The sequence below is a fragment of the Cyprinodon tularosa genome, unplaced genomic scaffold (assembly GCF_016077235.1).
Source record: "Cyprinodon tularosa strain WSP-4 unplaced genomic scaffold, ASM1607723v1 ctg339, whole genome shotgun sequence".
Taxonomy (NCBI): Eukaryota; Metazoa; Chordata; class Actinopteri; order Cyprinodontiformes; family Cyprinodontidae; genus Cyprinodon; species Cyprinodon tularosa.
The window spans coordinates 660,598-681,226 of record NW_024039051.1 but is presented as its reverse complement, the minus strand read 5'-3'; the positions used below and the strand labels follow the sequence as shown (position 1 = coordinate 681,226).

The 20,629-nt window shown below is 40.0% G+C and overlaps 1 protein-coding gene and 1 long non-coding RNA gene across 2 annotated transcripts; one reads left to right on the top strand and one right to left on the bottom strand.

Moving 5' to 3' along the window:
* Positions 1–1,705: 1,705 nt before the first annotated feature.
* LOC119789459 lies at positions 1,706–2,239 on the bottom strand. Its single transcript, XR_005281592.1, has 3 exons — positions 2,115–2,239; positions 1,953–2,016; positions 1,706–1,748 (listed from the first exon to the last, which is right to left on the bottom strand). It is a non-coding gene; the product is annotated as an uncharacterized LOC119789459 (long non-coding RNA).
* Positions 2,240–11,352: 9,113 nt separating this feature from the next.
* Positions 11,353–13,212, top strand: LOC119789441 (dopamine D2-like receptor). Its single transcript, XM_038294320.1, has 2 exons — positions 11,353–12,902; positions 13,057–13,212. The coding sequence occupies exons 1-2, from the start codon at positions 11,427–11,429 to the stop codon at positions 13,210–13,212; spliced, it is 1,632 nt and encodes a 543-aa protein (XP_038150248.1). The 5' UTR covers positions 11,353–11,426.
* Positions 13,213–20,629: the final 7,417 nt, after the last annotated feature.

Here is a 20,629-nt window from a genome sequence, read left to right as displayed (position 1 = left end):
TTGGCTTATTTAATAAGAACTAGATGGAAAAGAGGTTTGGTCTGTAAAACATTTAGTCGACAATTTTGGCCAACTTAGTACGTCCATTCACGGTGCACTTTTGTTGTTTATTTGCCAAATATTTTTTCTTATTATTCTCATTGTGAATATAATTTACAAACAAACCAAAGGACTTTTGAACTTTTAACAAGTGCCTTTCGTTAACTAGAATATACTTGGTTGCAGGTGACCTGGCTCAATTATTATCATTATTGACCATAATGTCTCCTATAAGGACTCCAGCTCAACTAGTAAACTGACTGGTGTCCCACTATTCCATTTAGAAATACCATATTAATTTTATCAATTGCAATAAATTCATGAACTGCACTCCAAAAACATGAATATCCAATTGTAGGAAAACCCAAAGTGATTAATTAAAACCTTAAATGTAGCTTCAACCTGGAAAGACTCGCACAGAAAGTAGGTTTTAGAAAGTTCATTTGACAATAATCTTCAACTTTCTGATCCCGGCAGTAGACACTGTACTGGTAACCACCAGAGAGAATGATCTTTTTTCTACATGAAAACCTTTTTGAATAAAGTCTGTCTTCATCTCACCTGCTCAGCCAATCACCTGCTCAGGTGCCTCCCTCCCAGCCTAACGGCGCCGGTCTCAAGTCCTTCACCCTTCATAAAGTCCAGCTTGATGTGTGCAACTGCTCCTCACCTGAGCTTCCATCACCTCCACCCTGATTACACCTTCGTTTTGCTCGTTTAATCTTATGTTTGTATCTGAACAATATGTTTCTGCAACTTATTTTTCATTACATAAAACAAGTTGATTCTAACTGTTAAAACATAAACAACTTGTCTGTATGTCAGGTTTGTAAAGAAAGTTTGTATTGATTCCAGTCATTGTTCAAAAATGTATAGGAAACATTGTATATTGCAAGTTATTAGCTTTGCTTGCATTTAAAATTTTCCAACAAGATTTTCCAATTGTTAAACAACGCTGTTACAATATATTTACAACTACTTTATTGGTTCTACTGTCTCTCCAACAAATTACAGCCACAATGTAACTTTGTGGAAACGACACCATTTCTATGAAAACTAAATGATGTAAATCAACTGAGCTACAACAAAAGAAACTTTAAAAAATGTAAATAATATTGAAAGAACACATTATGAAAAAGGAGGACTGCACAAGTCAAAAGGTAAATATTCTTTATCAGAAACGATTTCAAATGGCATGTCACAAAAAAACTAACAATATGTGACAGATTGTGGAAAGCAACTTTTATTTTATTTTAATTCAATGTTGGCACTCAGGGCAAAGTCCAGGTATGCCATCACAGTAGTAACGAGGGTACTCTCCTCTCCTCTGCATCTGAAAAAAAAAACAAAAACAAAATAAAAAACAGGTGCATTGCAAGACTGTCATACAGGAAGAATGGATGATACATATGATTATGAATGAATCCTACCTGTAAGATTGGCGGTATCCTTTCTACCTGCATGGTGAAGAGCATTAAACAATAATTAATACTTTATATCTCTCAGTATCTTATCCTTTCATCTCTAATGATATAAAAAAAGTTGTCCAAATAATGAATTTTAATTTGAAAAAAATCATTTAGGGTTTTAGTCTCATTTGCACATAAAGATACACAAATCAAAATTACTAGTTATGTGTAAATTTAAAAATTAACCTTGATTTGTGCCTCGGCTCCTTTGGCATAGGTGTGGTCATCAGCACACAGAGTCTGTAAAAATACAGATATGTTCTAAGTGAAAGATGAATGCAAGTCCAAATAACATCAAAACTGATTCAACCCTTTTAATTCTTCTATCCTGATTTTCTTTCAGACTTAAAAAAATAAGCATAGAACAAAAGTACACTGTGAATGGACATAATACAAATTCTATGACTTAAAACAACAAAGTGATGAATTTTAGCTACAGCTTACCTCACATTTTGCCCTCTCATCAACTTTTTTCCGCTTTCTCTCCTTTTGTAGTTCTTCTCTGGACCTTTTAAAAAGGACAAATTGAAGGTTTTCTTAAAAAACTGAATCTAGAAAAGCGTATTAATTTACTATGTGAAACAAATTTTAAGAAGGTAAAATTACCTTTTGTTGATTTTGTGGGTTTTGCATTATGGATCGTGTGCCGAACACCAGTGCAAAAACTTTTCAAACTTCTTTCTTTCTTCTTCCTTTCCTCTTAACCCCGCATCTTTAAGGCATTTATACTAGTGATTATGAAAATAGCGCCCCCTTCATTTCCGGAATGCAATAGTCCCATTTCCAAATAAGGTATGGGACTGACGGAAAGGTCTGTCCCCGCCCCTTTCTGTTTGCTGCAGCGAGGTCCTTCTCGGGCTGCCCGCACTGACGCGGCTCAGGGATTACGTCACACGGAGCGTCGTGCGCAGTGAAATCAGGACATTTCCTCACTTTCTAAAAAAAACCCGGGACGCCCTGGACAGGACGTGAAATACGGATATGTCCCGGGAAATACGGACGTTTGGTCACCCTACATTATAATAACTCTACTTATAATGACTATCTATCAGAAAACATAAACTAAAGGTCACTAATTAAAACCCTTGTTGATTAGCGCCTTTCAGGAGTTTTCAATCATTCTGTTTCATTTCATTTCCTTCTCTTTTACTCATGCCAGCTGTAACCAATGGTCTTGTTTTACTTTTTGTTGATTAGCTTGGTTTATGTTACATTTCAGGTCTACCTATTTGTTTTAACCTGAGCATCAACCAAACATAAGGATCTGTCGACTCCAAATAAAATCGATTGACCCACTTACCATAGGGGGTTCTAGCCTCGTGAGACCATCCTGATCTCGCGAGCTTTCAAGGTTTCACTCGCAGATCAGTCTGGAGACCCTCCGTTAAAGAAAATTTGGAGCCTTTCCCCAAACGAACGTCCAATCAGCGTTGGCTTTGAGGCGGGTTGAGGTATGACGCAACGAGAAGCGCGACAGTTCAGTCTAAAGAACATGGCGGCTTTAGCCGATGAAACTAGCGTTAGCGTGGCTATCGAGCAAGTTTTATCGGAATTACAGAGTATTTCTTCACTGAAAGAAGAGCAAAACACTGCTCTGGAGGCTTTTCTCAGAGGAAAAGATGTTTTTGCTCTTCTCCCGACTGGTTTCGGCAAGAGTAGCCTGGCTTGTGGTTGTGTTTTCGTCGTCGCTCTGTTAGTACGTCAAATACTTCGTTGATCTGATTGGTTTATTTGGCCCGTCTATCACCAACATAGGCCAATCAGCTAACCAGTATTTTCGCCCCTTCCCAAAATTACTTCTACGGAAGGTTTCCAGATGGATATGCGGAGCAAATCCATCTGGCGGAGTCAGGTTAAGGTGGTTCCCCATCAGTTGCGACAGGTTGTGAAAAAGAACTTCTTAGTGTTAGACTTAGACAGATTTATTTGTCATTTTATTTACAAATGCGTAAAACAAAAATAAATTTCTTCTTTTTTAAAAGTGGTGCGCTCTGTTCCCCATTTTTACCTTAACAGCAAAGAAACCAGCTGCTGTAACAGCTGTGTCCATGTGCAATATGCTCACTCGCTCTTCCAACACAAACATTTTCCCCTTCTTTCACAAAACAGTAAAATCAGTGACAGATTTAGCCAGGGACAGTTGATCCACAATAACTGTCCCTGAAAATTGGGGAGTTCTGGTGATCATACCCTTAAAAGCAGTTTGAATGGGGGCGCCAGTGAGCCAAGATGGAGTAAAGTCGGATATTTCAGAGCTCCTGCAGGCATATCAACATTTTCGTTTAAAAAACCACAACTTCTCACTAATTGTGACCTAAATTGGTTTAATAGTGGCCCTGGACTATAAAGAATTCCGTTCCGGTGGACGCTACTCGATAAATGGCGGATAAACTTCGCAAATTCAAATACGACGGTAGCACGGCAAAGCTAACTGCTAACACCAGATCCACGAAGCTGCGCACTCTAGAGGACGTAAACCCGCAACCCAAGAGCCCTGGTATGTGTGAAGAGCTGAAAGCCGATATCGTAACTTCCTTACGGGGGGAAATCTCCAAAATCATAAGGGAGGAAATGAGAAGCGCTCTGTCTGAGGAGTTCCCCGCTCTCAGAGCTTATCTCAATGCAGTGAGGGCCGAAATTGCTAGTAATTCCACCGCCACCCGTGCAGAAATCACCTCAATTAAATCAGACGTTGAAGATGTGAAAAGTGGACTGTCTACATGGTCTGATGAGGTGAACTCACTGCAGACTATAGTTACCGACCTTCAAAGCGAGCTGGTTAAGATACGAGACAAGTGCGAAGACATGGAGGGGAGGATGAGGCGCGGAAATATTCGTATTGTTGGGGTCGAGGAATATCCCAACTCCGCCAATCCTAAGGAGGTCTCAAAAATTATTAGAGAAGCGCTTCAGATGGACCGGGATGTAAAAGTCGATCGCTCACACCGAACAGCTGCTCTGACGAAACCGGGCGGCGGAGAAAGACCCCGTGTGATCATCGCTAAGCTGCACTATGATGGAGACGCCGCTGACATCCTGAGAAGAGCCAGGGACAAGGCCCCGCTGACCTACCAGGGTAAAAGAATCGCAATCTTCCCGGATTACACCACCAGTGTGGCCAAAGCACGCGCAGCCTTCTCCGATGCACGGAAAGTATTACGGGGGCGAAGCGATGTGCGCTTTGGATTACTTTATCCAGCAAGACTCAAAATAACATACAAAGAGGACAGTAAGGAGTTTCAAGATCCTGTTAAGGCCATGGACTACATATGGAAGACCATCCCTGCTGCAATAACTGGATCTGAAACTGCTTAAATACCAACTGTGACTGTGTTTGGTAATGTCACATTTCTAAACTGGTATGTTGAAAGGGTGTGTAACACTGTCACTTCTAACTTGGTTAAATACCAAAAAGTCATAATTAGTCATAATTTAGTTACATTCATAATACCAGTAGGTTCTACACTGTGGTTAAAGTACATATATTTATTTCCCCTGCGGGAGCCTGGACTTCCACATTCTTGATCTCTCTTGTTTTGTTGTTTTTGCACACATCCGTCTCTCTTTCGGTTGTGTTTGTTGCTGCTTTTATAGTGGCTAGGGTCTTAAACCCACTACTTTGCATTATGTTAGTTATGCACTTTTTTAATTGTGTTTTCTGCGTTTTGATCCCTCTGTTCCCCGAGGATCTTGTGCATTTAAAAAAACAGAGCTTCTGAATCTTAGTCTTGACAATTTTGTACAGCAAAGCCTCACTACTTTTATTTTATTGCATCATCTTGGTTTTCAGCGTTCATGTTATTCAAATGCTTGGTCCCACCAGTCAAATGGCCGTCTCTGCCTCCAATACAATACTATCACATATATATTTTAAATTAAATTAATTATGAGTACACTAACTGTAACAAGTTATAACGTGAGGGGTTTGCATAGTCCAATCAAAAGAAAAAAAGTTTTGTTGCAACTCAGACAATCAAAATGTCACATAGCACTGTTACAAGAAACACACCTATCAGATATGGAACATATAAAATTAAATAAGTCTTGGGCTGATAAAGTTTACTACTCGTCACATTGCTCTGGTAGAAAAAGGGGTGTTGCTATATTAATACATAGGCAAAAAATTTTTACTGAAACGTTGGTACATAAAGACAAAGAGGGTAGATTTATATTGGTAAATGGGATAATTGATGGAACAGCTGTATCCTTTATAAATGTATATGCCCCCAACGAAGATGTACCAGGGTTTATTCAGTCAGTTTTCAATATGATTGCAGAATACAGTTCTGGTCTGCTGATCGTCGGAGGGGATTTTAATTGTGTAATGTCAAATCTAGATAGACAACCACTCTCTCGGACACCCATATCTAAGATGGGTAAAATGCTTAAAAATATGTCTGTGGAAGCCGGATTAGTGGATGTATGGCGATCCAAATTCCCAAAAAATAGAAATTTTACATTTTACTCAAATCGACATGCATCTTACTCACGAATAGATTACTTTTTTACCACCAAGGCCGAACTACACAGAGTTGAGGATATCATAATATCGCCCATCACAATCTCTGACCATGCACCCGTTACCCTCAAGTGGAATATAGGATTGACACCATCATTTAAGCAATGGAGACTTAATACCTCCCTTCTTAATGACCAAGAATTCATAAATTTTGTTAAATTAGATCTCAAAAATTATTTGGACATAAACAATACCCCTGAAACATCTCCTATTATGTTGTGGGACTGTGCAAAGGCTTATTTAAGAGGTAGTATCATCTCCTATACAACAGCAAAAAAAAGACAAAAGGCAGCCAAACAGAAATACTTAGAAGATAGAATCCAAGATCTGGATCTTCACCATAAAAAGACTAGAGCATCCGGGATCCTGAATGATTTGAACACTGCACGTAGAGAGCTCCAAGATTTGCTATCGGAAAAGATAGAAGGTAACCTTCGTTTTGCCAAGCAGTAGTATTATGAAAATGGAAATAGAGCGAGCAGACTTTTGGCCTTCCGACTTAAAAAACAACAGTCCTCAAACGTAGTTTTAAAGCTGAAATCGGGCAATAAATCCATCTTAAAACCAAAAGATATTGCTGAAACATTTGCGGAATTTTACAAGGTTTTATACCGAGACACGGACACTTGTGATGATGAGAATAAAATAGCAGACTACTTACAAAATATAAATATCTCAGAATTATCTGATACTGTAGCTAAACAATTAGATCAGCCAATTCAAGAAGAAGAAATAAAAAATGTTGTCTCTTCCCTTAAAAATAACAAAAGTCCTGGTCCTGATGGTTTCATAAATGAATTCTATAAGTGTTTCATAGACATCGCTAGTCCACTATTATAAGAAGCATATCGCTTTTCTTCAGAAACTAAAACAATGGCGCCATCTTGGTCTGATGCCACAATAGTTGTATTATATAAAGAAGGTAAGGACCCTACTGACTGTGGGTCATATAGGCCAGTATCAATGCTTAACGTGGACGTACGCATTCTAACTGGTATTCTGGCAAGACGATTAAATGTCATAATAAATAAAATTATACATCCAGATCAAACCGGATTCATTGTTGGGAGGCATTATGGAAATAATTTACGGCGTTTATTAAATATTATCTCTCACCAAAAAGAGAAAAAAGCTATGACAGCTGTAATATCTTTAGATGCCCAAAAGGCCTTTGACCGCGTATCATGGAGATACCTTATTCAAACATTAAAGAGATTTAAATTTGGGCCGAAATTCATAGATTGGATACATACATTATATTCTTCCCCACAAGCGGCTGTAAGAGTTAATGGTTTCAGGTCGGCGAGTTTCAAATTGGAGCGCGGATGCAGGCAAGGGTGTCCTCTGTCACCTCTTTTGTTTGCAATTAGCATTGAACCACTGGCCCAGCTCATTAGAGACAAGGATGATATTAAAGGGATTTTGATTGGCACAGAGGAACATAAAATATCCCTTTACGCAGATGATGTACTTCTATATATAGCTGATCCGACATCCTCAATTCAACGTCTGAGGGAAATGATTTCTGTTTATGGCAATTTTTCTGGTTATAAAATAAATGTTGATAAAACAGAAACAATAGATATCAATAGCAATATTCCACTGGAGGTCAAACAATTGAGTGGTTTTGGGTGGCCAAAGGAGGGCATTAAATACCTAGGCATCAACATTGTTATCAACAGATGTTACCGGTTGGCATACCTAGGGCCACATTCATTGAATTGGATAAAAGTATATCAAAATTCATATGGCAAAGCAAGCGCCCTCGCATAAAATATAAAACACTACAAAGAAGTAAGACAGAAGGCGGTCTCAAGCTTCCTGTTTTAAAATATTATTTCTGGGCAGCTCAGTTAAAACCTTTAATTTCATGGATCCAACAGGATTCTCAAACAAGATGGCTGAGCATTGAGCAAGCAAAGTGTTCAGTACCATTAAAAGTTTTGCCATTTTTAGATATTCCAGTAAAGGAGCTGCCATTGTGGACTAAAACCACTTTTGACATTTGGAATAAAGTGCGAATTTCTTTCAAGCTACCAAGAGGCTTATCAACGTTATCAATCATTGGACATATTCAATCCTTCACACCCAATTTATTTGACAAAACGTTTTCTAAATGGGCTGAACAGGGGCTTACATTTCTTCATCAGTTGATCCACAAGAACAACCTTATGTCATTTGAAGAGCTATGTAGGAATTTCCAGAAAAGTGATTTCTTTAGATATTTACAGCTGCGCTCATTTCTAGTTGCACACAGGGACTGGGAAAGAGTGCTTAATTCCTCACCAATTGAAAATCTCCTAATTCATTTTCAGAAAGGGGGAGGAGATAAAAAATTGATAGCAAAGTTATATAGTGTATTTCTGTCAATGAACCTTAACGATCCCACTAGGACAAAACAAAGATGGGAGGCAGAGACGGCCAGAATAATCTCTGATGAAACATGGGAGGGAGTTTGGACTGAGGCACATCGAGTTACAAACTCCAATACGTGGCGGGAATATAAATGGAAAATCATAAGTAGATATTTCAGGACCCCGGATGTTGTTGCCAAGATGGATCCTAGAGTACCAAGCTTGTGTTGGAGAAACTGTGGCTCAGCGGTCCCCACTCATACACACATTTTCTGGTCATGTCCCAAACTACAAAACTTTTGGGATGAGGTGTACAGGACTATGAACCAGATCTTCACAGAGGTTATACCGAGGGATGTTACTGTTGCGGTACTTGGTATTATACCGGAGGGTTTGCAAGGACGGGCCAAAACTTATCTGTTGAATGTGCTTTTTACAGCAGCCCTGAAATAAATTTCAATCAGGTGGATGCAGTTGGAGCCTCCTTCTTATGATTTATGGGTACAAAAGTAAGAGAGTTGTACAAAATGGAAAAGATAACCTACAGGTGCTGGTCATAAAATTAGAATATCATGAAAAAGTAGATTGATTTCAGTAATTCCATTTAAAAAGTGAAACTTGTATATTATATTCATACATTACATACAAACTCATATATTTCAGATGTTTATTTTGTTTAATTTTGATGATTACAAATGACAACAAATGAAAATCCCAAATTCATCATATCAGAAAATTAGAATATTACTGAAGACCAATAAATACAAAGGATTTATAGAAATGTTGGCCAAGTGAAAAGTATGAACATGAAAAGTATGAGCATGTACAGCACTCAGTATTTAGTTGGGCCTCCTTTGGCCTGTATTACTGCAGCAATGCGGCGTGGCATGGAGTCGATCAGTCTGTGGCACTGCTCAGGTGTTATGATAGCCCAGGTTGCTCTAATAGTGGCTTTTAGCTCTTCTGAATTGTTGGGTCTGGTGTATTGCATCTTCTTCTTCACAATACCCCATAGATTTTCTATGGGGTTAAGGTCAGGAGAGTTTGCTGGCCAATTAAGAACAGGGATACCATGGTCCTTCAACCAGGTACTGGTAGCTTTGGCACTGTGTGCAGGTGCCAAGTCCTGTTGGAAAATGAAATCTGCATCTCCAAAAAGTTGGTCAGCTGCAGGAAGCATGAAGTGCTCTAAAACTTCCTGGTATGTGGCTGCGTTGACCCTGGACCTCAGAAAACACAATGGACCAACACCAGCAGATGACATGGCACCCCAAACCATCACTGACTGTGGAAACTTTACACTGGACTTCAAGCAACGTGGATGAAGTGCCTCTCTTCTTTTCCTCCAGACTCTGGGACCTTGATTTCCAAAGGAAATGCAAAATTTACTTTCATCAGAGAACATGACTTTGGACCACTCACCAGCAGTCCAGTCCTGTTTCTCTTTAGCCCAGGCAAGACGCTTCTGACGCTGTCTGTGGTTCAAGAGTGGCTTGACACAAGGAATGCGACAGCAGAAACCCATGTCTTTCATACGTCTGTGTGTGGTGGTTCTTGAAGCACTCACTCCAGCTGCAGTCCACTCTTTGTGAATCTCCCCCACATTTTTGAAGGGGTTTTGTTTCACAATCCTCTCCAGGGTGCGGTTATCTCTCTTGCTTGTACACTTTTTTCGACCACATCTTTTCCTTCCCTTCGCCTCTCTATTAATGTGCTTGGACACTGAGCTCTGTGAACAGCCAGCCTCTTTAGCGATGACCTTTTGTGTCTTGCCCTCCTTGTGCAAGGTGTCGATGGTCGTCTTTTGGACAACTGTCAAGTCAGCAGTCTTCCCCATGATTGTGTAGCCTATAGAACTAGACTGAAAGACCATTTAAAGGCTTTTGCAGGTGGTTTGAGTTAATTAGCTGATTAGAGTGTGGCACCAGGGGCCATCAATTTTGAACCTTTTCACAATATTCTAATTTTCTGATATGATGAATTTGAGATTTTCATTTGTTGTCATTTGTAATCATCAAAATTAAACAAAATAAACATCTGAAATATATGAGTTTGTATGTAATGTATGAATATAATATACAAGTTTCACTTTTTAAATGGAATTACTGAAATCAATCTACTTTTTCATGATATTCTAATTTTATGACCAGCACCTGTACTCATTAAGACTTCTAAAAACCACCTTTAGCCTCCGCTGGGGGCCAGCAGAAGCTATGTTGATGTAAATAAGCTTAACAAGTTTGTTTCTTGGCATATGGTGTTTAGCTATTCCATCCAAAGTGTATGCTTATGCTGGGGTCTCAGGATGATGTGCCTACAAATTCGAGGCTGAGATTATAAGGCATCAAGCTAAGATGTTCATTTTTTTATTTATTTTTTTTTTGGAAAACTGTATATTTTCAACTTTTGTGTTATGTACCATTGATGCGTGGCTGTACAATTGCTCTGTAAAAAAATAATAAAAGTATAAGTAAAAAAAAAAAAAAAAGCAGTTTGGATCAAGCAGAGTGAAGTGTTAGAGTCAAGCGGTAGAATTCTGAACTCATATTTAAGCAAATACCCGTGGTAGAACTTATAACAAATGCTGAGCGAGAGCTCAATGAAACAGTGAACATGAATTTTAGTCTCCACATGGTACAGAAATACTCCTAAAGACTGTATTGAAGCACCAGGAGTTTCTACAAGGTAGAATTGTCTTTTTAAACCAGAATGTTTGACTGATTTAATAAAGTCATATATATCACAGATGACACAATGGTGACATAACTGTTTTTCAATTAACAGCCATCTTTTATACCCCTGTTGTCTCCACTGTGAATACACAGCAGAGTTTTTAATGAAATGTGAACAGGGAGGACTCCCAGGTGACCCACTGGTGCTGCAGAGTGATAATGAAATGGGCGGGTACTTTGGCGAAAGCCGTCCAGGCCGCAGCTTCACCCATTATTCATTCATCAGAGATGGTGGGAGACTGAGAGGCATGCTGAATGTTTGCTCCGTCAGCATCACCAAACAGCAGAACATGTTGACTTTCTGAACCTGGAGATGAGAGGGGCACCCACATCTGCGGGGAGCTCTGGGAACATCACAGTTTGGGAGGTGTACATCGACTTTGCCCTTGTGGTGGCAAACAGCTTTGTTCTAATAATCACCTCCGTCGTGGGAACAGCAGCAAACATTTTCGTCATCCTGGCAGTGTGTCACCAGAAGTCGTTGCAAACATCTGTCAATGCGTTAGTGGTGAATCTCGCTGTGGTGGACTTCCTCCGCTGCACTATCGACTGCCCCGTTCTACTGCATGTTATCGTGACCCTGCAGCGAAGAGGGCATTTGGACCATCTGATCTGTGACACACAAACAGCCTTGTTCTCATTCAGCTGCTGCATCCAGCTGTCGACGCTGGGGTGCATAAGTGCAGAGAGATACCAGGCAATTGCGAATCCCTTCAAAACCAGTCAACGAAAAAGACGGATGATGGTGCTGATCCCTCTTACCTGGATCTTGGGAGTTTCAGTGGCTGCTTTTTGTCAGATGTTTTTGAAAGACCCCACTGTATATTCAAGGTGCAAGGAAGGCCAAAGAGGAAAAATCCTCTCCTATGACACCATCGGTCTCTATGTGCTGCTTCCTCTGTGGGTATCCTGCTTCGGGATTATCACCGGATTCTACGCTAGAATATTTGCTCTGCTGAGGTCACACAATCGCAAAATATTTGATGAAGGCACTTCTGTTCCAACAAAAGACTTCAAAGAAGATAAGCAACCCCCTACAGTAGAAAATGGACAAAACAAATGTGAGAAAAAGCAGACCCCAAGCATTAGTATTGCTGAGCCGAATTTATTTGAGAAAAATTCCCTGCTGACCTCAGGGGGAGCCCTCCAAAACAACTCCATCAGTTCTGAGAGGAAAACTGGCTTTAAAAATACAGTGGAGATGAGTCACTTGGAGAAGGTACAACCCCACCCTCCTGTAGCAGAGAACGCAATGCAGCCTGTAGAGAAAATGTTGGAAACAGAGCAACGCAGTGCTCAGAAAACAGAAGAAAATGCCTCAAATCAAGATGGGATTGCTAAGAGGACAATGCAGGAAAAGTCAAGCAGTCTTAACCTAGAGTATCAGGTCAGAGAAAGCCTGAAACCTGAAAGCCCTGTCAAGGGGAACAGTCTTCCTAATGCGTCATCTACACACCCCGAGCATCCTGAATCTAACTCTGTCCTGTTGACTGATCAGGAACAAGAAAACATAAGCACCAGAGGTGAAACACAGGCAGCACCTACGCTAGATAAAGAGTCCACACAGCCTTCTGTCCAAAGTAATGAAGCCACAAAAGAACACGTTCAGTTGGAGGGGGCTGTTTGCATCATGCCTTCGAAGGCAAGCAAGGAGAGAGCGAGAAAAAAGAAGGAGACTAAAATGGCCAAACGTGCCGGCTATATCATCATATCATTTCTCCTATTCTGGCTTCCCCTAATCACAATCATCTTTCTCAGTTTTTTTCTTCACACAAACACTGATACACAGGTGAGTCGCTGTGCTATCTATACTACATGCTCAGGAGAAATTAACATGCAAATTTGGGAGTGAAAGGAATATTTGGATCATTCTGCCAGTGCATTCTAACGTGTGAAACAAAGCTGTAGCTCTAAACAATGTTGTACCTCTTTGCTTTTTTCAGATGCCCTTTCTTCAAGGAATGGAGATCCTGTCAGTGTCTGTTTCCTGCATCACATCACTTAGTGACCCGATAATATATGCTGCAGTGAACCCACAGTTTCGCTCAGAGTTTTATAAGCTTAAAAACTGGGTTAAATCCAGATTCTATAAGAGATGAGAATATATGCTTTACAGTGTATTAAACATTGTGAACTTTATCAAAGTTTGTTAAACTACTTCCACAGACCTCTAACTGTTCAATAGGGAGGTTTAGGTGATTGACTAAATCCCTTATGGTAACCAGGTAATGTGTCATTAAAAGCAGGTATGCACCAGAGACTAGATCTGGCTAATTTGCTCTTGATTGGTTTCATCTTTGTTTGGCTAGTTAAACACACAAAAAGATGTATTCAATGTTGTTTTGTATTCAATAGCTGCATCAAAAGAAGGCACTCCCACCATTAAAAGATCTTACCTTAACCCTGTAATGCCAAATGTATCATATTTGATACATACGGTTTCTGAAATGTTTTGCGTCTGACACCTTTTGCATAATTTAATGGTAAAAACTTTGCTCAAAATCCTATTGTACACAATCAGATATACCTGATAGCAGCCAGTAGAAGACTACACAAAAAATAATCATGACTTATCGCATAGTAATAAATTATTAATATCAAAAATGTATTTCTGTTTTTTCTTTTTACATATTTTGTTAAAAGGCCAAATAAGGACTTCAAACCAAAAAAAAGTAATTTTCTGTTTTGTTTTATTCTTGGATCGGGCTTTAAAGGGTTAAAAGATCAGTATTGGCCAGGAAAAGCCTGATCTGTCCACTTTGTCATAACATGACAAATGTGAAAAAGTTTATGTATCTGATGAGATATAATAAATATGATGTGATCAAATAATCAAAACACCAGTCCACCTCCCTATTTTAAAGGGACTATTTATTCTATGTGGTTATAGGAGGCCTCTAGTTTTACACGCTGTCGTGCTTTCTTCCATTTTCCACCTGCTGGTTTCTCAGCGGTAGCTAAACCCTGCAGAGCAGAGACATCCCGTGCTGCGAGGAGCTGCTTGGACCAACATTCAGCTCAGCGGGCAAACGCTGTAGAGCTCAGCGTCAAACAATCACTGAGGTCAGCTTATCTGTCTCCAGGGACCCTGCTAACAGGACCCACTGCTGGGCCAGTCAAGTCTTCACATGTTCTATAGCAGCGCCTCCTTATTACCCAGGCTTTCTAAAACAGACTCACTTGGAGTAAAAAGGAGAAAACTATAAAACCTAACCTGCTTTTAGTAACCATGTGTTTTTTTAAAGATAGACAACATGTAATTAGAAGTTGAAATATAAATTTCTTAAGCAAATCAGGATTATTAATTGCAGGAAACTATATGACCAATTATAAATATTGGTATAAAACAAAAGTGACGACATATTTCACAATATTCCAATGTTTTTTTCAAAATAATGAAAAAATCTTTATCTTATATTCCTTCAGATCCCTCAACCATTCAGCTCCTAACTGTTAAACCTACAGAACTTCTTGGCTTCTCTCTGCCAAAAACTAGGAACCACAAATATCCATATGAAATTAAATCACAAAACTATTGTCCTTCGCATTAAAGCTACAGTGTGTAATTTTCAGCGACATCTAACGTCCAGACTGCAGACTGCAGCAACATGAACGTCTCCCCCCCACCGCTTCTCCCCCCCAACGGTACGGTGAGCGTTACGGGACAAAATGTCTTCCACGACGTCGGAATCACCTACCTTCTCAAGTGATGAGGTTTGTTTACATAGATAATTTTACAGATAGTATTTCATTAGTCTGTGTAGGGTATAGATTTTATGTAGACTTTAGATAATAAATATACCCGTTATTTTTTCTACGGTACATTGTTGTGACGTTTTGGTGAGCTGCTTTGCATGGTGATATAAACAGACGAAGTAATTGTAGTCATTAGTTTAACAGCGAGATTGTGTTCGCTGGAAGAATATATATTCCCCGTTTACAGAGTCCAAGTCATTTTGGTGGCACGGGGGTTACAAGGCGAGGAAGAGGGCGAGGAAGAGGGCAGAGAGGCCGGAGTGGGCGTGCAGCCAGGGCCAGGTGAGGGAGAGGTGCCAGCGGGGTGACTAGAGCAGAGGAGGAAAGGCTTGAAGATCTCCAAAGGAGCCGGAGAGAAGTAACCGAGGTATATATCCAGAAAATTATTTTGCAGAAAATTACTGAATCATTACCTGTGAAATGTCAGGGACGTTGCTGAATAAGTATACTGGAGAGTAACAGCATCATCACGCAGCATGTTATTGTTTTAGACAGGTCTGAGCATCCTGTACTCCAAAAACTGCAGTGATATTAGACAATTGTGTGTGTAGGATTAATTACCTGTCCAAGAGAAAACTGGCAACTTGAGGGTCACTTTGAAAACCTTTTTCCTCCATCAGTGACTTCCATCGTGTAAATGCCGTGCCAATGTTGATCCGTGTTTTTTGTCGTTTCTTGTCACGTTTGCGTTTATTCTCGTCGTGTTTCCGCTTCTTAGATGACGGGGGTGCGGTGTCCGCCGCTTTTCGTTGTGATACAGAGTAGGCATGATCCTCCATTCGTCTGATGTTTGGCCACACAGTGCCAAACAGTTTGCAAAGTCACTCACGCCTGCCGCCTTGTTCACCTTTCTTGTTACTGAAGCGCAGTATACCTGCTTCTTCTTCTTCTTTGGTTTCAGGCAGACTAAACGCTTCTCAGGCATAATACTGCCATCTACTGTTCAGTACCGTCTCAGTTAATCTCTCTCAACTTGCCGTAGTTATTTTTGAGCGTAATGGGAGATCTCGCAATCGCTAGTTTGTTGCCTCTGCCTCCATGGCTGCGAGACCGGCTCCTATGTAATTATAAATAACGAATTCTAAGGCAACGCAAATATTATGGTTAAAAGGCTGAGCTCATAGGTGATGATAAATAACATATTTATGTATAATATATTAAATTTCTGACTTTATATCCCTGTAATTATTACACACTGTAGCTTTAAATATCAAGGAAATTAGAATCAACATACCAAAAAAGTTTTTTAAAAATCCACTTGACGTTGTATCCATGTTTGAAGACGTTTCTCTTCACATCCAGAAAGCTTTTTCAATTGAAAATGTCAGAAATAGCGTCGAGTTCCAAGCTTTATGTAGTAGCCCAAAAATTCAGAAAAATCAACCTACAATGCAGCGATAGAGTTGATTCCTCGCCGCTATCATCTCAACCCCCACCCCCATACAGGGGACAAAAACATCAGCCAGACCAACAATTGCCTAGCCTGGGTGCCATTCCGAACTTAGTCCCGCCCACAAGGTTTGAGGTTGGGAAGTTCGGTCTGGCATTGCTCCATAGTAGCGTGAGTATGATCGCCCACCCTCTGGCGATCCAATCAAATTGTCAGGGCGGGCTTTATACGATGATGGACAGATGATCAACAGTAACGTAATCAACCACGTGACCAATGCGCGCTTGGGTGACAACAACAATGGCTGCCGCTGGAGAGTTGAGGTGAGTAGATTCTGCTATTAAGTCTGTTCTAGAAGATATCGACAGCAAATTAATTTTAAAAGAGGAACAGAGAAACGCGATCAAGGCTCATCTTCTTATTCTAGGCGTGCAACTGCACGCTTTGATTTTTGTTGACAACACCTATGCATCGCTTAACATACGTCACGCACTCCGTTGCTCTTATTGGTTGTAGGTCTATCCAATTGAGTGCAGAGGCATTTTTTTTCCTGGTTCGTTCAAAACACGCCCCAAAATCACAGCTCTATGGAGCAGTATCAGACTCATTCTGACTAGAATTGAGTAGGACTACGTCAGGCTAACAATTGCCCCCAACGACCCCCTTTCAGAGGCATAGACCAGTATCTGGTGTTGCAGGCTGACAAAGAACCCAAACAACCCCCGTTACTAAGGAGCGGACCGGTTCTTCTGGTTTAATTTGCATGTTTTGTAAGCAATAACAACTTTTTAGGCCACTATATAAAGCTTAAAAACTTAACGCTAATTCTGACATTGGAAACAAAGTCCAATGGATTTTTTTTCTTTAACGTTTTTGGAATAAACTGTGACCTGGATGATAGAGAATCTTCACCAGCAACCATCAACATATTTGCAAAATTCTATCAGTAAAAATCGGTGACCAAAAATAAGGTTTACTTAATAAAAATAAAATGTTTCCTTTGACCTACTAGATGGCAAATTCTCATCATGGCACAGCTGCATCATATAACACATTTAAGTGGCAAGACAATGTAAAGCACTGTACATGAGAGAAAAAGTTTAGTACATTATAGTGACATAGAGGCGACATAAATAGTTAAAGTTAATAAAGTTGAATACTTAAAATAAGACAATTCCAGGAAAATAAATAAAAAGGAAAGTTGGACCGAATTGTGTTAAGATCGTACAGTCAAAGATCTAAACAAGCATGATATTAATATGGATTTAAAGCAACGTTCAGAGCCTTTACAGTTTTCTTCGAGTTCTTTGCAGGTGGATAATAGACTTTAATTAGTGGGGAATAAGAACTAAATGCTTCTTCTCTGTATTTGGTTCTGGTTATATGTATGCAAAGTAGATTTGAGCCACAAGACCTTCATTACACCCAGATTTGAAACCTCATTGGTGGTTTCTGTTAAAAGCAACCACTTTTGCTGCAAGCACTCGGCTCATTATCAATTTTTACCTCACATAAATGCGAGTTCCTTTATCTCCTATGAACAGACATTAACTTTGTGGTTAATTTTAAGCAGTCAGTCTACAATTTTCAATGCCATTTCTGAGAGTTTCTAGCTGTATTAGTTGGAGCTGTGAGCTAACTTTTAGAATCTCTTCTTCAGTTTTATTTTTGCTTTGCATTTATCCAACTATTGAATCTCTAGACTCCCTCTCTGTGGATATTATAGTCATCTTTGTCATCTTTTGTGAAATGCATTTTGAAACTTCCATTTTTTCACTCTTTTTGTCATTTTTCTTCCCAGAAACAACTTTCACTTTAATCCATGCAATTTAATTCATGATGTCTGAAATTTTGGAATAGGAATTATCTACCAGATTATCAACAGAGTTTGCGGGAAAATTAAAGTTGCATTTTCTTTTTGTCTCATTGGCTAACTGTATCATTGGAAATTATGCTTCAAATTAAAAGAAACGTGGTCAGATATGGCGACATCAGTTACAGAAACTTTGGAAATATATGGACACTTAGGGCTTTGTTTTCAAAGATCATACATAACATTTTAAATGCAGGCTGGGAATTTCTCTTCATTGATTGATTGATTGACTTTATTGAGCTCACAGTGGAGAAATGTACTTGTTACATCAGCTCAAATGGTCAAAATAGAGAAGAATAAAGTGCCATAGGAAGAAAGAGGTGCATAGGATATATACAATATATACAGTGCGTCGTCATATGACAGCTTTCTTATGTGCAAAGAAACTTATTTGCACTTGTTTTAAGATGCACAAACCCTCTAGAGATAAGATCCTTAATGATGGTCAAGTCCAAAATATGTTCCTGTTAATGACTTTCCTGTTTAACGTAACAGGTCAAGTATCACGGAGGTCTGTTGCACTTCTATCTTTAGCACTTTCAATGTGAATCTTGAAGTCTTCCCAAATAATTAAGTGGTCATAGGCAACTCATGTCACAGATTACATTCGAGAGTCAGATTTGCCCAGAAATATCTTCTAATGCGTCAGTGAATCTTTAGCCCCAGTTATCCACATCACCCTCTGTGACTCCACAATTGACACTGTGGAGTCTTTCCGCTTCCTGGGAACTATCATCTCACAGGACCTAAAGTGGGAGCTGAACATCAACTTCCTCACCAAAAAAAGCCCTGCAGCAGCTGAAAAAAATCAACCTGCCAAGGACAAAGATGGTGCACTTCTACTTCTCCATTATTGAGTCTATCTTCACCTCCTCCATCACCCATTGTTACGCTGGTGCCACCACCAAGGACAAGACTGCAGCGTGTCATCCGGTCTGCAGAGAAGGTGATTGGCTGCAATCTTCCATCTCTCCAGGAGCTGTACACCTCCAGGACTCGGAGGCGTACAGGGAAGATTGTGGCTGATCCCTCGCACCCCAGGGAACAAACTATTTCAGTCACTCCCTCTGCTACCAGCCTTATCAACAAGGCCCAGAGACCCCGTGAGACTCACATTGCCTCTTTCCCTCCCCCGTTCAGGACCTAGAAGCTACACCAACATAGCATCTGCAGACCTCCTGCTTTACATTAACGCACTGTCTACTGTGTATATAGCATATGGCTATAAACTATATATTGTATATAGTATATTAATGTTTTATATTGTATATAGCTATAGATTCTGTATTCTGTATTTATATCGAATTTGTCTGCACCGTCAACACCAAGTTAAATTCCTTGTAAGTGCAAACCTACTTGGCAATGAATCTGATCTGATTATACAAAGTGACCACTCCCCCAACTTCAGTTTGCGTTTTGGTCTCACAAAGAGCTATAGACTCAATAACGGGTGCTCAAGTCCAGTGCTTGAGAGCTGCAATACTGTAACTTTGAGTTTGCATCTCTTCTCTAACACACCTGAATCCAAAGGCGCAACCCCATCATTTAGCTCAGAAGCATGGCAAGGACTCACTCATCTGATTGTGTTAAAAACAGGGTGCATCAAAATGTTGCAGGATAGTAGGTCTTGAGGACTGGACTTGAGCACCTCTATTCTATAAAATTAGGTGCCTTATTGAATTCCTGTAACCATCTTTCTGTTAAAACATTATGTAGAGATTATGGTCAGAAATGAAGGAACTGATTAAAAAGGATTTTCCTGACATAGATCTAATGTTGAATAAACCCATTATAAATTACTTTTTATTGGCTTTGGTATTTCTTTCCAGTATTACCACAGAGATTTTATGACTGTTTCCTATCAGTTTCCCAAGTTTTTCCTTGCAGTTAATGTTTCTGATAGAAATGTCACTGATGGCAAGGTTTCAAGGGTGGATAAGATCCTCCCTGAGTACCTTAGATCTCTGGATGTTTTTGGGGAGTTGTGGCTGACACACCTCTTCAACATTGTGTGAAGGTTGGAGCATTGGCCCTGGTGTTGAAGCTGGGTGTGGTGGTTCCCCTGCAACATCAAGGTGGACAGGAGGGTGTGATCCAACTATAGGGGGATCACCATTCTCCGTCTCCCTGGAGAGTCCTTCTGTATGCCAGGGTGCTTGAGAGGAGGGTACTGCTGATTGTCGAACCTTTGCTTAAGGAGTACAAAGTCTGTAGAAGCAGTGCAAGAGTTTGCTCCAGATTGCTGGCATTTGTTTGGACCTGTTCCTAGTTGGTGTTGGACTTTGACAGGGCTGCCTTCTGTCACCGGTCAAGTGCACAAACTTTATTGACAAGATTTGTAGTCGCAGCAATGGGCCCGAGTTGGTCTGGACTGGGGACCAGCAGATTTTTTTTCAGCTTTTTTGCAGATGATGTGGTTTTGATTTGCTCCCTCCTGCCAAGACCTACAGCAGGCACTAAAGTTGTTTGCAGCCGAGTGTGAAGAGGCCAGATTAGA

Bases quoted from the DNA above. Each gene is read 5' to 3' on its own strand.
- LOC119789441 (XM_038294320.1), top strand. From the start codon at position 11,427: ATGAGAGGGGCACCCACATCTGCGGGGAGCTCTGGGAACATCACAGTT. The intron at 12,903-13,056 runs GTGAGTCGCTGT...TGCTTTTTTCAG, and splicing joins ACACAAACACTGATACACAG to ATGCCCTTTCTTCAAGGAAT.